The sequence below is a fragment of the Heterodontus francisci genome, chromosome 22 (genome assembly GCF_036365525.1).
Source record: "Heterodontus francisci isolate sHetFra1 chromosome 22, sHetFra1.hap1, whole genome shotgun sequence".
Classification (NCBI taxonomy): Eukaryota; Metazoa; Chordata; class Chondrichthyes; order Heterodontiformes; family Heterodontidae; genus Heterodontus; species Heterodontus francisci.
This window is the reverse complement of record NC_090392.1, coordinates 41682705-41698362: the sequence shown is the minus strand read 5'-3', so window position 1 is coordinate 41698362 and position 15658 is coordinate 41682705. Positions and strand designations below refer to the sequence as shown.

Below are 15658 nucleotides of genomic sequence, written 5' to 3'. Positions count from 1 at the left end.
CTCAGACTTGCTGCTCTTTCTGGCAATTTTATATGCCTCCTCTTTGGATCTAATACTATCCCTAATTTCTTTTGTAAGCCACAGTCGAGCCACCTTTCCGGTTTTATTTTTGCGTCGGAGAGGAATGAATAATTGTTTTAATTCATGCACACGATCTTTAAATATTATCCATTGCCTATCAACTGTCAACCATTTTAGTAAAGTTCCCCAGTCTACCATAGCCAATTCGCACCTCATGCCTTCGTAGATTCCTTTATTTAGATTCAGGACCCTAGTTTCTGATTCAACTACTTCACTCTCCATCTTAATGAAGAATTCTATTATGTTATGATATGATATGACATGATAGAGGTTTTCAAATTTATGAGTGGCATGGACAGAGTGGATAGTCAGAAGCTTTTTACTAGGGTGAAAGAGTCAGTTACTAGGGGACATAGGTTTAAGGTGCGAGGGGCAAAGTTTAGAGGGGATGTGCGAAGCAAGTTTTTTTACACAGAAGGTGGTGAGTGCCTGGAACTTGCTGCCGGGGGAGGTGGAAGTAGGTACGATAGCGACGTTTAAGAGGCATCTTGACATAGGCACATGAATAGGATGGGATTAGAGGGATACAGACCCCGGAAGTGCAGAAGGTTTTAGTTTAGACAGGCATCAAGATCGGCGCAGATTTGGAGGGCCGATTGGCCTGTTCCTGTGCTGTACTGTTCTTTTATTGTCGCTCCTCCCAAGGGACCTTGCACAACAAGATTGTTAATTAATCCTTTCTCATTGCACAATACCCAGACTAGGATAGCCTGTTGTCTAGTTGGTTCCTCAACGTATTGGTCTAAAAAACTGTTACGTACACACTCCAGGAAATCCTCCTCCACTGTCTTATTGCTAATTTGGTTTGACCAATCTATATGTAGATTAAGGTCACCCATGATTACAGTTGTACCTTTATTGCATGCGTCTCTAATTTCCTATTTAATGCCATCCCTTACATCTCCACTACTATTTGGGAGCCAATAGACAACCCCCACCAACGTTTTCTGCCACTTGGTGTTTCTTAGCTCCACCCATACAGATTCTACATCATGATTTTCCGAGCCAATATCTTTCCTCACTATTGCATTGATTTCCTCCTATACTAACAACGCTACTCCACCTCCTTTCCCTTTTTGCCTGTCCTTCCTAAATATTGAATATCCCTGGATGTTCAGTTCCCATTCTTGGTCACCCTGCAGTCATATCTCCGTAATCGCAACTATATCATAATCGTTTATATCTATTTGCACTATTAATTATCTACCTTATTGCAAATGCTCCACGCATTAAGACACAATGCCTTTAGACTTTTTAACATTGTCAGTCATCTTAGCTTTATTTTGCAATATGGCTCCATTTGTTTGTTGCCCTTTTTTGCTCTGCCTTCCACTTCTGCTTCTTACCTATCTGTCTTTCATTTCCATCCTTGTTTCCCCCTCCTTTGTCTCCCTGCTCAGATTCCCATCCTCCTGCCATTCTAGTTTAAGCCCTCCCCGACAGCACTAGCAAACCCCCCCCCCCGAGGATATTGGTGCCGGTCCTGCCCAGATGCAACCCATCCAGCTTGTACTGGTCCCACCTTCCCCAGAACCGGTCCCAATGTCCCAGGAATCTGAATCCCTCCCCCCTACACCATTTCTCCAGCCACATATTCATCTGATATTTCCTGCTATTTCTGTTCTCACTCACACATGGCACTGGTAGTAATCCTGAGGTTACTACCTTTTTCAGGTCCTACTTTTTAATTTATGTCCTAACTCCCTCTATTCAACTTGTAGGACCTCATCCCTTTTTTTTTACCTGTGTCATTGGTACCAATATGTACCACAACAACTAGCTGCTCGCCCTCCCCGCTCTCAGAATGCCCTGCAGCCGCTCAGAGACATCCATGACCCTAGCACCAGGGAGGCAACATTCCATCCTGGAGTCTCTTTTGTGGCTGCAGAAACGCCTCTCTGTTGCCCTTACAATTGAATCCCCTATCACTATAGCCCTGCCACTCCTCTTCCTCCCCTCCTGTGCAGCAGAGTCACCCATGGTGCCATGAACTTGGCTCTTGCTACTTTCTCCTGAGCCAGAGAGGGGGTTGGCCACAGGGGACTCCTGCGGTACCTGCCTGCCTCTACTCTGGTGGTCACCCATTCCCTTTCTGCCTTTGCAGCATTTGCCTGCGGTGTGACCAGCTCGCTAAACGTGCTATCCACGACAATCTCAGCATCACAGATGCTCCACAGTGAATCCACCCACAGCTCCAGCTGCGTAATGCGGGTAGCCAGTAGCTGCTAATGGATACACCTCCTGCACACATGGTCGTCAGGGACACTGGAAGCATCCCTGATTTCCCACATAGCGCAGGAGGAGCATATCACTGGTGCAAAGTCTCCTGCCATGACTTACCTTTAGATTACTTAGTTACTTCCTTTAATTAAAAAAATACTAATTACGCAAGGGGCCTTGTTCTACTCCAAACAGTATCCCCTGCAATCCAAAGTCCTTACCTTTACTTTTGAAGCTAATGCAGTAGTATAAATAGTAGAAGTAGAGAAACTCACCTGAACCTACTTACCAATCAGCTGCTTCCCTGCGCCTGCATCACTTTTTGAATTCTGACGTCACTTGGAATTCCGCCGTCTAGGTCCTCCCCTCTCCCGCGCTTTTATGGTCACAGCATTGACTAGGTTTGTATTCCCTTGAGGATAGAAAATTAAGGGGTGATCTCATTAAGCTGTTCAGGATGATCAAAGAAATTGATAAGGTAGATGGAAACATTTTTCTTTGGTGGGGGGAGTCCAGAACAAGGGGTCATAACCTTAAAATTAAAGCTAGGCTGTTCAGGGGTGATGTCAGGAACCGCTTCTTCATGCCAAGGGTAGTGGAAATCTGGAGCTCTGTCCCACAAAAAGCTGTTGAGGCTGGTATTCAATTGAAAATTTCAAAACTGAGATTGATTGATTATTTTGTTGAGGGTTATTGAATCAAAGAGGGTGGTAAATGGAATTAAGATACAGATCAGGTATGATCTAATTGAATGACAAAATAGATTAAAGGGACTGAATGGCCTACTCCTGTTCTTAATGCTAACTTGACAACTCAGGAGGAGTGACTTTGTGGTAATTGCAAATGTTAAATCTAATATCCGCTCTCTTTCCCCCTCACAGGTGATTGATGAGAGTTTTGATGTGAAAGAAATGATTTTCAATGCAGAACGAGTCAGTGGAGTAGATGATGACATGGTATGGACAGCGCCTCCTGTTGGGAGGGTTGGATGTGAGATCTAATTCAGATAATAGGATCTAGTTTTCACCTTGTGATTCTTCAATTACTCATATTTTTCTCACTGAATCCTGCAGATGTGTATTTTAAAATATCGTAGGCTTTCAGAAGTCATGATATCACTAACAAAACAGTGTACACTGCTGTTGCAAAGCATGTACCTAGCTTTGTGCAAAAGGAATTGTTCTGACATTGGATAAGATACTGGAGGCAAAGTACTGATTCTGTTTATCCGACTTGCCCTGTGTTGAGAATTTTAACTGATTTTGCTTCTGCTACCACTTTTAATTATTTGTAAAAGTTTACACTAATTTATTTTTCCTCCAGCATATGGCTAAAAGATTCTTCATAATTCAGTGGAGTTTGGAGGAGGCTGCTTCCAATTGCTGTGCTAAATGTTTGTGTTTCTGCAGGGCACTGATGGGACTTTGCAAGACGGCTTCAGCTTAAGTAGCAGTGCTCTTATTGGCATGTTGGTCATCGCAGTTGCCGTAGCCGCGGTAATTGTCATCAGCTTGGTGATGCTACGCAAGAGGCAGTATGGTACCATCAGCCATGGCATTGTAGAGGTGAGAATCTGTGTCTGTATCTCTCAACATTACTGTTAGGAATATGCTGTGGAAAGAAAGACAATATGGTTTGATCTTGTAAGCCACCCTCAGTTTGTCACTTCAGCTCATATTGCTCTTCGCAGACTCCACACAAGCTTGGGAAACGACATGTATGGGTTTTTCACTGTCCAGCATGGTGTTAGTGCAAAAACTTCGCATCTAGCTGTTATTACAGCTCACTGAAACCTAGGGGAGATTCAGTGCTCTCGCCTTCTAGCACAAAGAAGCACAGTTTGGAATGGGGCGTACAATGTTATAGGGCTGTTGTCCGAGATCCACTCTACTCAATGGGAGTATTATCCGATTCACTGGAGCTGTGCTTCCTCCTGATACCCATTCTGAGAATGCTCAGAATTAATATTGCTTCTTCTGTCTTTAGATGTTACTTAAATTTTTTTTTTGAAGCTTTGCACTCAGTGAAGTGAGGACTTTTGGAGCACCCTCCCACACTGGCACCCACTGGAGAATGGAGTGCCTTCTCACACTGGCACCTGCAGTTCCAGGTCATTAATTGCATGATCAAAGGCAAAATGAAGATCTTTGGCAACATTATTACTGAATCCCCTGCTGTCAACATCCTGGAGGGGTTACCATTGACCAGAAACTGAACTGGACCAACCATATAAATACTGTAACTGAAAGAGCCGGTCAGGGACTGGGAGTTCTGAGGCGAGTAACTCACCTCCTGACTCCCCAAAGCCTGTCCACCTTGTCCAACAAGGCACAAGTCAGGAGTGTGATGGACCACTCTCCACTTGTCTGGATGAGTGTGGCTCTAACAACACTCAAGAATCTTGACATCATCCAGGACAAACCAGCCCACTTGATCGGCACCCCATCCACCACCTCAAACATTAACTCCCTCCACCACCACCGCACAGTGGCAGCAGTGTGTACCATCTACAGGATGCATTGCAGCAACACACCAAAGCTCCTTGGACAGCACCTTCCAAACCCACGGCCTACCACCTAGAAGGGCAGGGGCAGCAGACGCATGGGAACACCACCACCTGCAAGTTCCCCTCCAAGCCACACACCATCCTGACTTGAAACTATAACGCCGTTTCTTCACTATTGCTAGAACTCCCTTCCTAACGTCATTTTTGGAATACCCACACCAGATGGACTGCAGCAGTTCAAGAAGGCAGCTCACAAATGCTGGCCTTGCCAGCAACGCCCACATCCCATGAAAGAATTTTTTAAAAATTTAATTTGAGAAGTGCTGCCTCATTGCAGCACTGAATTCTTCCATGTTGTAAACCAGCCATTTTTGCTTATCTGAACAAGATTTTGAATTTGTTGTGAATTCTAGGCAGCATACAGCTTCTAAAGCTGTGTCATTGGGGCTGAAGATGAGACTCTGCAAATATCATGGTCCTTCTCGACCTGTCTGCTGCCTTTAACAAGGTTGAGCACACCATCTTCCTCCAACACCTCTCCACTGTTGTTCAGCTAGGTGGGACTGCTCTCACCTGGTTCTGTTCTTATCTATCTAATCAGAGAATCACTTGCAATGGCTTCTCTTCCTGTTCCCGCACAGTTGCCTCTGGTGTTCCCCAAGGATCTATCCTAAGCTCTTCATTTCTCATCTACATGCTGACCCTCGACATCTGAAAGCACAGTATTCGTTTTCACTTATGTGATGATGCCACCCAGCTCTACCTCACCACCACCTCTCTTAACTCCTCCACTGTTGCTAAACTATCAGATTGCTTATCCGACATCCGGTACTGGATGAGCAGAAGTTTCCTCCAATTAAATATTGGGAAGACTGAAGCCAATGTTTTTGGTCTCAGCTGCAAACTCTTTTCCCTAGCTGCTGTCTCCATCCCTCTCCCTGGCAGCCAGTCTGTTCAGAACCTTGACCTATAGATGAGCTTCCAACCTCGCACTTGCGCATTACTAAGACTGCCTATTCCACCTCCGTAACATTGGCCAGCTTCACCCCTGTCTCAGCTCATCTACTTCTGAAACCCTCATTCATGCCTTTGTTACCTCTAGATGTGACTATTCCAACGCACTCCAGGCTGGTCTCTCTCATTCTACCCTCCGTAAACTTTACGTCATCCAAAACTCTGCTGCCTGTGTATTAACTCGCACCAAATCCTGTTCCCCTATCACCCCTGTGCTCACTGACCGACATTCACTCCCAGACAAGCAAAGTCTTGATTTTAAAGTCCTCATCCTTGTTTACAATTCCCTCCATAGCCTCACCCCTCCCAATGTAATCTCCTCCAGCCCCACAACCCTCCGATATATCTGCGCTTCTCTAATTCTGGCCAATTGAGCATCCCCGATTTTAATTGCTCCATTGGTGGCCACGCCTTCAGTTGTCTAGGCCCTAAGCTCCGAATACCCTCCCTACACCTCTTCGCCTCTCTACTTTGCTTTCCTCTTTTAAGACACTCCTTCAAAACCTGCTTCTTTGACTAAGCTTTTGGTCATCTGACTTCTTTATGTATCATTTTTGTTTTAAAATGCTCCTGTGTATCACCTGATTAGAGATACAGCACCGAAACAGGCCCTTCGGCCCACCGAGTCTGTGCCGAACATCAACCACCCATTTATACTAATCCTACACTAATCCCATATTCCTACCAAACATCCCCACCTGTCCCTATATTTCCCTACCACCTACCTATACTAGTGACAATTTATAATGGCCAATTAACCTATCAACCTGCAAGTCTTTTGGCTTGTGGGAGGAAACCAGAGCACCCGGAGAAAACCCACGCAGACACAGGGAGAACTTGCAAACTCCACACAGGCAGTACCCGGAATCGAACCCGGGTCACTGGAGCTGTGAGGCTGCGGTGCTAACCACTGCGCCGCCCTTGGGATGTTTTATTCCATTAAAGATGCTGTTTAACTACAAGTTGTAATAGATCATTTAGGTCTGTTGCAGTCATCTTAGACTTTAACCACATCAATCCCTGATAGTGTTTGTCCAAGATATCAGAAATAAAGGGACAGAATGTAACGCCCAACACCACCCAGTCCCACAATGTGAAAGGACATTGACTGACCCATTACACCACCCACTCCCAGATTATGAAAGGACAGTGCCTGACGTACTGTCCCCTAAGTCATAGAGTGTGAAAGGACAACAATACAAAAGCAAAATACTGCAGATGCTGGAAATCTGAAATAAAAAGAGAAAATGCTGTACTCATCAAGTCTGGCAGCATCTGTAGGGAGGGAAACAGAGTTAACGTTTCAGGTCAATGACCCTTAATCAGAGTTGGGAAAAGTTAGAAAGTAATATGTTTTAAGTTGGTCAAATGGAGGAAGGTCTGTGATACGGCGTAAGACAGGAGACATTAAATGACAAAAGAGTTGGTGAGGCAGAGCCAAGAGGAGTAATAATGGGACAAGTAAATAGACAAAAGATCTCTCTAGAGGAGCTCAAGGAACAGCACTTCGTCTTTTGGGCACTTTATAGTCTTCTGGAGTCAACACTGAGTTCAACAATTTCGGACCGTAATCTCTGCCCCCATTTTGTTCCCTTTTCTTTGCATGTTTCGATCTTAACCTTTTGGACAGTAGCTGTTCATTATTCTGCCATTCACACCTCCTCTGGACACATCTTTTGTCACTCTACTTGTCTCTTTAATTGTCCACAGTCATCTAGCTGAGGCCTAACCAGTGATTTAGAAAGTTCTAACTGGATCCTTTTGCTTTTATATTCTATGTATCTATTTATTAACCTAAGTAATCCATATGGTTTTTAACCAATTTGATATGTCACCTATAAGGATTTGCATATATGGATGCCAGTGTCTCGCTCATCTACACTTTTCAAATTTATGCCATTTATAGTATACTGTCTTTCCATATTAGTCCTTCCAAACTGCATCACTTTACACTTCTCTGCACTGAATTCCATCGGCCATCCTTCTGCCTATTTCACCATCCTGTAAATGTTACATGGAGTTTAATCCGGACAAATGTGAGGTAATGCATTTTGGAAGATCTAATACAGGTGGGAAGTATACAGTAAATGGCAGAACCCTTAGGAGTATTGACAGGCAGAGAGATCTGGGCGTACAGGTCCACAAGTCACTGAAAGTGGTAACACATGTGGATAAGGTAGTCAGGAAGGCATACGGCATGCTTGCCTTCATCGGTCGGGGCATAGAGTATAAAAATGGGCAAGCCATGCTGCAGCTGTACAGAACCTTAGTTAGGCCACACTTGGAATATTGCGTGCAATTCAGAAGGACGTGGAGGCTTTGGAGAGGGTACAGAAGAGGTTTACCAGGATGTTGCCCGGTCTGGAGGGCATTGGCTATGAGGAGAGGCTGGATAAACTCGGATTGTTTTCACTGGAACAACGGAGGTGGAGGGGCGACATGATAGAGGTTTACAAAGTTATGAGTGGCATGGACAGAGTGGATAGTCAGAAGCTTTTTCCCAGGATGGAAGAGTCAGTTACTAGGGGACATAGGTTTAAGGTGCGAGGGGCAAAGTTTAGAGAGGATGTGCGAGGCAAGTTCTTTACACAGAGGGTGGTGAGTGCCTGGAATTTTCTGCCAGGGGAGGTGGTGGAAGCAGGTACGATAGTGACGTTTAAGAGGCATCTTGACAAATACATGAATAGGATGGGAATAGAGGGATACGGTCCCCGGAAGTGCAGAAGGTGTTAGTTTAGACAGGCATCAAGATCGGCGCAGGCTTGGAGGGCCGAATGGCCTGTTCCTGTGCTGTACTGTTCTTTGTTATCCTGAAAGCTATACTGTACTCATCATCATCTATATATCCAAGTTTGAGTCAGTTTCATTTATGGTATAGAAGGAGGCAGTTCAGCCCATTGAGTTTATGCCGGCTCTCCGCAAAGCAGTCCAGTCAGTCTCACTGCCCCGCTTGATCCCCACCCAAGTCTTGGTTGTTTATAGAAATTGCAGAGTAATGGACCCAAAACTGGCCCCTGTGGCATGCCACATCAAACCATCTCCCAGTCTTAGAAAAAATCCATCCACCACTGTCCTCTGCTTCCTGCCAGTGAGCCAGTTCTGTATTCATATCACCACTTTCCCCTTAATTCTATGGGCTTCTATCATCATAACAAGGTTCCTGAGTGACATTTTGTTGAACGTCTTCCCAAAGTCCGTATGTACAATATTGCACTACCTTGATTAACCTTGTCTTATCTCATCAGATAATGCAAATGAGTTAGACATGATTTGCCTTTAAGATATCTATACTGGCTTTCTTTGATTAGCCCATGTATTTCCAAATGGAAATTTATTTTGTCCCTGGTAATAGTTTTCAATATCCTCCTCACCACTGAAATTAGGCTTACTGGCCTGTAATTTCCTGGTTTATTCCCCCTCCTCTTTCTTGAATACTGCTATTATATTAGTAACCCTCTGGTCCTGCAGCACCACTCCTGAGTATTTCCAGCAATTTCTGTTTTTATTAGATTTTCAGCATCCACAATACTTTGCTTTTGTAATATTTGCAATCCTTCAGTCCTCTGACATCACCAGTGTATCGAAGATGGTGGCCAGCATCTCCACAACTTCTACCTTTGACTTTCTTTAGCAACCTACGGAAGGCACCCCATTTGGGCTGGGTGACTTATCCACTTTAAGTACTACCAGTCTCTCTAGTGCCTCCTCTTTATTTTTATCTCATCTAGTATCCCTACAACCGCCTTGTTTACCATAGCTTTGCCAAAGTCCTCTTTCTTGGTAAACATGGATGCAAAGTACTCATTTAGTACTTCAGCCATGCCTGCTGCCTCTACCAATAGATCTTCATTTTGATCCCTAATCGTCCCCACAGTTGCAACAATCTTTTTAGTGTTGATGTGACTATCGACCCTCTTAATCCTTTTTCACTCCTCTGTACTTTTTCTATTCAACCTGATTCTCCCTTGTATATATTTATAAAATGTTTTAGAATTCAATTTAATGTTGCCTGCTAATCTTTTTCTCAATCTCTCTCTGCCTCCTGTGTTAACTGTTCAAATACGTTTCATAATTTTGGTTATTAACTGAATTTTGCTCCTGACAGTTGTCATAAGCCTCCTTGATCTGTTTTATTTCACTTTTTATTTTCTTTGTCATCCAGGGTGTATTAGCTTAGCCTGGATACTTTTTCTCTTCAAAGAAATATGCTTATTTGCACCCAAACTATTTCTTCCTGAATGCTTTCCATTGCTTTGTTACCTTTTCCAATCTGCCTGTGCAAGGTCCCTTTTTGAATAACTGAAATTAGGTCTTCCCTAGTTGGCCATTATTACTGTCGATATTTTCTGGTCTTTTTCCACAGTTACTCGAAATTGAATTATCTTGTGGTCACTGTTAGCTAGATGATTCCTATGGTAACACACTCCAGTTGCCTGCCCTGCTTAGTTTCCCAGAACAAGATCCAGCAATAATTTTTTTCCTTGTTGGAGTGGAGATATATAGATTGCAAAAGTTCTCATGTACACATATCAGAAATTCCTCTCCTTCCCTACCTTTAGCGCTCTCTTTCTCAGTTTATATTAGGGTAATTAAAATCTCCTAATAATTTTTTTTATTCATTGTGGGCGTCGCTGGCTAGGTCACCATTTATTGCCCTTGAGAAGGTGGTGGTGAGTTTCCTTCTTGAACCGCTGCAGTCCATGTGACTACTCTAATTACTCTTCTAATTTTGTTACATGCCTTTGAAATTTGCCAGCTACTTTGCTCATCCATGTCCTTTTAATGTTTAGAGCTCCATTTAAAAAAAAACTGCTAGCTTTCCCTCTGTGATAACTCAAGCCAAATAAATTCAGTCTTGGAACCATTGAGTATATCCTTTCAATTTTGAACTGTAACATCATCCTGAGTCAAAACTGCCATACTCGATGTTTTTTTTTCTTTTCTATCATTCCTGAATACTTGGTAATCAGGAACATTAAGAACTCATTCGTGGTCTTGTTTGAACCATGTCTCTATTAATACAACCATGTTATAATTCTGTGCGGTAACTTGTACCTGCAGTTCTCCAACTTTATTAGTTACACTACAGACATTGACGTACATTTTAATACTTCCTTTATCACTTTTGCTATTTTCTTCAATCAGGTCTTGAGCAATCTTTGGAATATTTCTTATTTTACCGCTGTTTATATCTGTCATCTGATCTAATTTCTGCCTCTTTTTGCTGGTTCCTATTTCCCCTTCCACTGCCAAGTTAGTTTAAACTCTGCCTAACAGTACTAGTTAACCCCTCAGTAAGAACATTAGTTACTTCATTCCTTATAATGTTCCCTAATTTGCAAATGTTCAGGTCAATAACAGTTGCTTTTACCTTTCAATGCACCATTTCTATCATTGGCGTCATCCCTATACACTGACTATTGTCAGGTTTTATGACATTTGGACTGGTGAAATGGACAAAAACATGGCAGATGAAATTTAATGCAGAGAAGTGTAATGTGCTTCATTTTATTAAGAAAAATGAGAGGCGATATAAACTAAATTGTACAATTTTAAAGGGGGTGCAGGAACAGAGAGACCTAGGGGTTTGCATACACAAATGTATAGCAGGACAACTGAGAAGGCATTTTTTTTTAAACAAAGGAGACACACACGGGATCCTTAACTTTATTAGTCGCGGCGCAGAGTACAATAACTTGCAAATTATGCTAAACCTTTATAAATCACTGATTAGGCCTCAGATGCAGTATCCTATCCAATTTTTGGCACTTTACTTTAGCAAGGATGCCAAGTCCTTGGAGAAGCTGCAAAGGAGATATACTAGAATGGTACCAGGGATGAGGGACTTCAGTTATTAGAGAATCTGGATTTGTTCTCTTCAAAGCAGTGAGGTTAAAGGGAACATAAAAGTGTCCAAAATTGAGTGATTTTGAAAGAGTACTTGGGGAGAAACTGATCCCACTGACAGGAGGATCACTAACCAGAGAACACAGTTTTAAGGTAATTGACAAAAGAAGCAGAGGATTTTTTTTCCACAGTAAGTTGTGATCTGGAATGCACTGCCTGAAAGGGTGGTGAAGCAGATTCAGTAGTAACTTTCAGAAGGGAATTGGATACATACTTGAAAAGGAGAAATTTGCAAGGCTATGGAAAAAGAGCAGGGGAGTGGAATGAATTGAATAATTTTTTCAGAGTTGTCATAGGCACAATGGGCTGAATGGCCTTCCTCTGTGCTGTGTAATTACACTCAACCTCTGGCTTTTCTTAATCTTTGATTCATGAACTTTCTGGTTTCGTTCCTTTAATTTGTCTTTCGTATCTTGATGTTGCTGTTTCCACCCTAAAGATTCACCCTGTGACTAATCAACTCTGCAAGTTTTGCCAACAGAACTGTTTGATCACCTCGCCACCCACTCATACTGCTTTCAAATCTGCTTTTTAAGCTACCTGTTGATTTATTTCTTTATACTCTGCCTCCCTTTGTCTTACCTCTGTTTCCTTCTTCCCAATCTCTGCTTAACTATCAATGTGAGTAGAGGTGATGGCTCATTTTGATTTAATCTCTTCATTTCAGATTTTTCAGAAGTTTCGTTGTGTTTCCAAATTTCTAACTGTCCAAATTATGTTACCAATTATCCCATTCTTCCTTCAGATTTTCATCTTGCAATTGTTTTAAAATTAAAGACAGGAGACAGTCCATCCTGGTTTTATATTATCTTACTTTGGATCTGTACTAATTCCTTTTCAATTAACCTGAAATAAGATGTTAGCCATGGTTCAGTGGGTAGCTCTGTCTACTCTGAGTGAGAAGGTTATGCGTTCCACCTTTACTTCAGACTCTTGAGTACATGTAACTTTGGCTGACACTCTGCTACACTAACTGTGTGCTGCACTTTTGAAGGTACTGTTTTTCAGATGAGACATTAAGCTGAGACTCCTCTGGCCTCTGTTTTAAGGTCTCTGCAGTTTATTTGAATCTTCTAATCCACCTCCAAAATAATTAACATTTTGCCACCTTCTAATTTGCATATACAAAGTATAACCTTTTTTATCTTTAATTTAAGAAAGTAAATCCAGTTTAGATTATTGTTATTTGTGACCATCTAAGGTGATTGATTTTGTCAGAGTTCCATTTTGTGGTGTCATTCAGTTGAACCAATACATGTGAGGAGCTACAATGGCTAAGCAAATTCATTTGATAAGTGCAAGCTTTTCATTAGTTTTCAAATTCAGTTGATTTTCCCAGAAACAATATCAAAGTAAAGAAGCACTTTGTATCAAAAGGTTTCAAGGTCCTTTCTGTACTATTCTTTCAGACTTCAGGAAGGATGTGAGGGTCCTTGAGAGGGTGCAGAGGAGATTTACCAGAATGGTTCCAAGGATGGAGGATTTTAGTTACCAGGTTAGGTTGGAAAAGCTGTGTTTGTTCTCCTTAGAACAAAGGAGATTGAGGGGAGATTAAATAGAAGTGTACAAGATTATGACAGGCTTAGATAAGTTAGACAAGGAAAAGCTGTTCTCATTAACAAATGGTACAGGACAAGGGGACACAGATTGAAAGTTTTGGGCAAAAGATGCAGGGGGAATATGAGGAAGCACTTTTTTAATGACCTGGAACTTGCTGCCCACAAGGGTGGTGGAAGCGGAGACAATTAATGGCTTCAAGAGGAAGTTGGATGGCCACTTGAGAGAGAGAGACTTGCAGGGCAATGGCGATGAAGCCGGGAAGTGGGACTGACAGCATAGTTCTGTGGACAGCCAGCATGAACTAGTGGGCCAGATGGCGTCCTTCTGTGCTGTAAATGACTCTGACTCTAAATACCATAATCCATTCGTTGGTGAGTTGGCTTGTGAGCTTGACCAGTCTGTGTTAATCTGGCACCAGTTCTTAAATTAGGATCCCAATTTAACAAAGGCACCAAAATTGGTGGTGTCACTATGTGAGGGTCTTTTGTTTGTTCTTCCAGATTTCCATTGTTAACTCTTTTGGTTTTTCCAGAAATGAGAGTGTGGTTTTGATTCTATAAAATGCAATTATTTGGTTTTACAGGTTGATCCCATGTTGACCCCAGAGGAGCGCCACCTGAACAAGATGCAAAACCATGGGTATGAAAACCCAACCTACAAGTATCTGGAGCAGATGCAGATCTAACGTCAGATGCTAAATCGGGCCAAATGCAGCACATTCAGCCAATCTTCCAACTACTGATCTGTAACATTAGAGGTCTCCATTTCACATACACAATTCAGAGTGTAATACTCTTATTACTGTAGATTGTAAGATCCCCATTCTTTTAAATGGGCTTGAAATGTAATACGCAATATATATGATGTATAATCTTATGAAAATCTATTACCTGATGAGAACTATGATATAGTTGTTTCCTTTTTAAAATTATTTTAAATCAGTTTTATTTGTGTGTCACAAAGATCTATAAATAGAGGCTGTAGATTTCTACCTAATGGAGCACCATATATGAAGGGGATTTGTACTGATTTATCTCATGGAACCTGCAGGATTTTCTGCTGTAAACTACATTTAAATGGTTAACACTGTGATCGGCAGCTGAAACCGGGAGGTAATGATTCCATTTCTCATTGTGTGTCAGTGTGATTGTAAATTCACGTCGCAGTCTTGGCATTTACTGAGGTTCTGGAAACCTGTGGCTCGTTTCCCCTGCACATTCCTTAATTGTTCTGTCAAACTATGCACATTTTTCAGTTGTATTACTGTGGTAGCTTTAAATTGCAGGGCTACTGAGCGCAAATCCATCAATAAATACTACTTCCAGAAATGTTTGTCCCCCTTTAACGTTGTATCATCTTACCTCTGACCTGTCTGGTTTTATTGCAGCAGTTCTGGGGGCTGGGTTGAATGAATAAGAATAGAAGGTTACCTTCCCTACTGTGGAGAGGCAGCCTGGAACTGGACAAGATTTGTAAACTGGATGAGATGTCTGGTCACAACTCTAATATTTGCCACAGTGTGTTTAGTCATAGCGATTTCAAGGAATTTCATTGTAGGAGGGATTGAGCTCTACAATCTGCACAGGGGAGCAATGACAGTGACCATCCTCGGAGGTGAATTTTTCTATAAGTTTGTGAGTATTGATCAACATGTAGAACTAGAAAGAAAGAAAAGCCATGAGGCATGTGATGGTGCAGTTGCAGAGCCCCATGTTCCTTGTGGAGTTGAAGTGGAGTCAGTTTCTGCTTCAGGTGCTGTCGGCATTTACTGAGAGTGCAAATTAAACAGAAGTCCTTCAGCAAGGACCACAGGTGGACAAGCTGGCAAATGTGTTGAGGAATTCTTTTCCAGCATGAGCAGTGGGAAGCAATCTGTGAAAGTGTAGACCAATCATTGATGAACAGTGTGCATTGAGTGATCTTGTGGGAAATGCTGTATCTATTCAGTAATAAAGGATGTTAATCCACTGCTTCATTCTCTTGATGCTTGGGTGCCAGTTGTTACTATTGAAGCTAATTTATCCATAAAGAGCACAGTGTTGCACAGTGAAAGCTGCTTTGTAAAGTGCAGGAAAGATGCGATCACACCAAAGAGGGTGTAGAGCAGATTTACAAGGATGTTGCCACGAGTGAAAAATTTTAGCTGTGAGGACAGATTGGATAGGCTTGGGTTGTTTCTTTGGAACAGAGGAGGCTGAGGGGAGATTTAATTGAGGTGCATAAAATTGAGGGGTGTAGGTAGCATGGATAAGAAGGACCTATTTCCTTTGCTAGAGAGGCGAATCAGTAACCAGGTGGCGTAGATTTAAAATAATTGGCAGAAGGTTAGAGGGGAATTGAGAAATATTTTCACCCATAGGATGGTGAGGG

General features: G+C 42.3%; 1 protein-coding gene across 2 annotated transcripts in view; it reads left to right on the top strand.

Annotated features, from left to right (window-relative positions):
• Positions 1 to 14616, top strand: part of aplp2 (amyloid beta (A4) precursor-like protein 2) — a 192608-nt gene extending 177992 nt beyond the window's left edge. For both annotated transcript variants that reach the window (XM_068053761.1, XM_068053762.1), the window contains 3 exons: positions 3183 to 3257; positions 3711 to 3866; positions 13872 to 14616. In XM_068053761.1, the coding sequence (XP_067909862.1) occupies positions 3183 to 3257; positions 3711 to 3866; positions 13872 to 13973 (333 nt within the window). In that variant the 3' untranslated portion in view covers positions 13974 to 14616. The remainder of the gene's footprint in view (positions 1 to 3182; positions 3258 to 3710; positions 3867 to 13871) is intronic.
• Positions 14617 to 15658: the final 1042 nt, after the last annotated feature.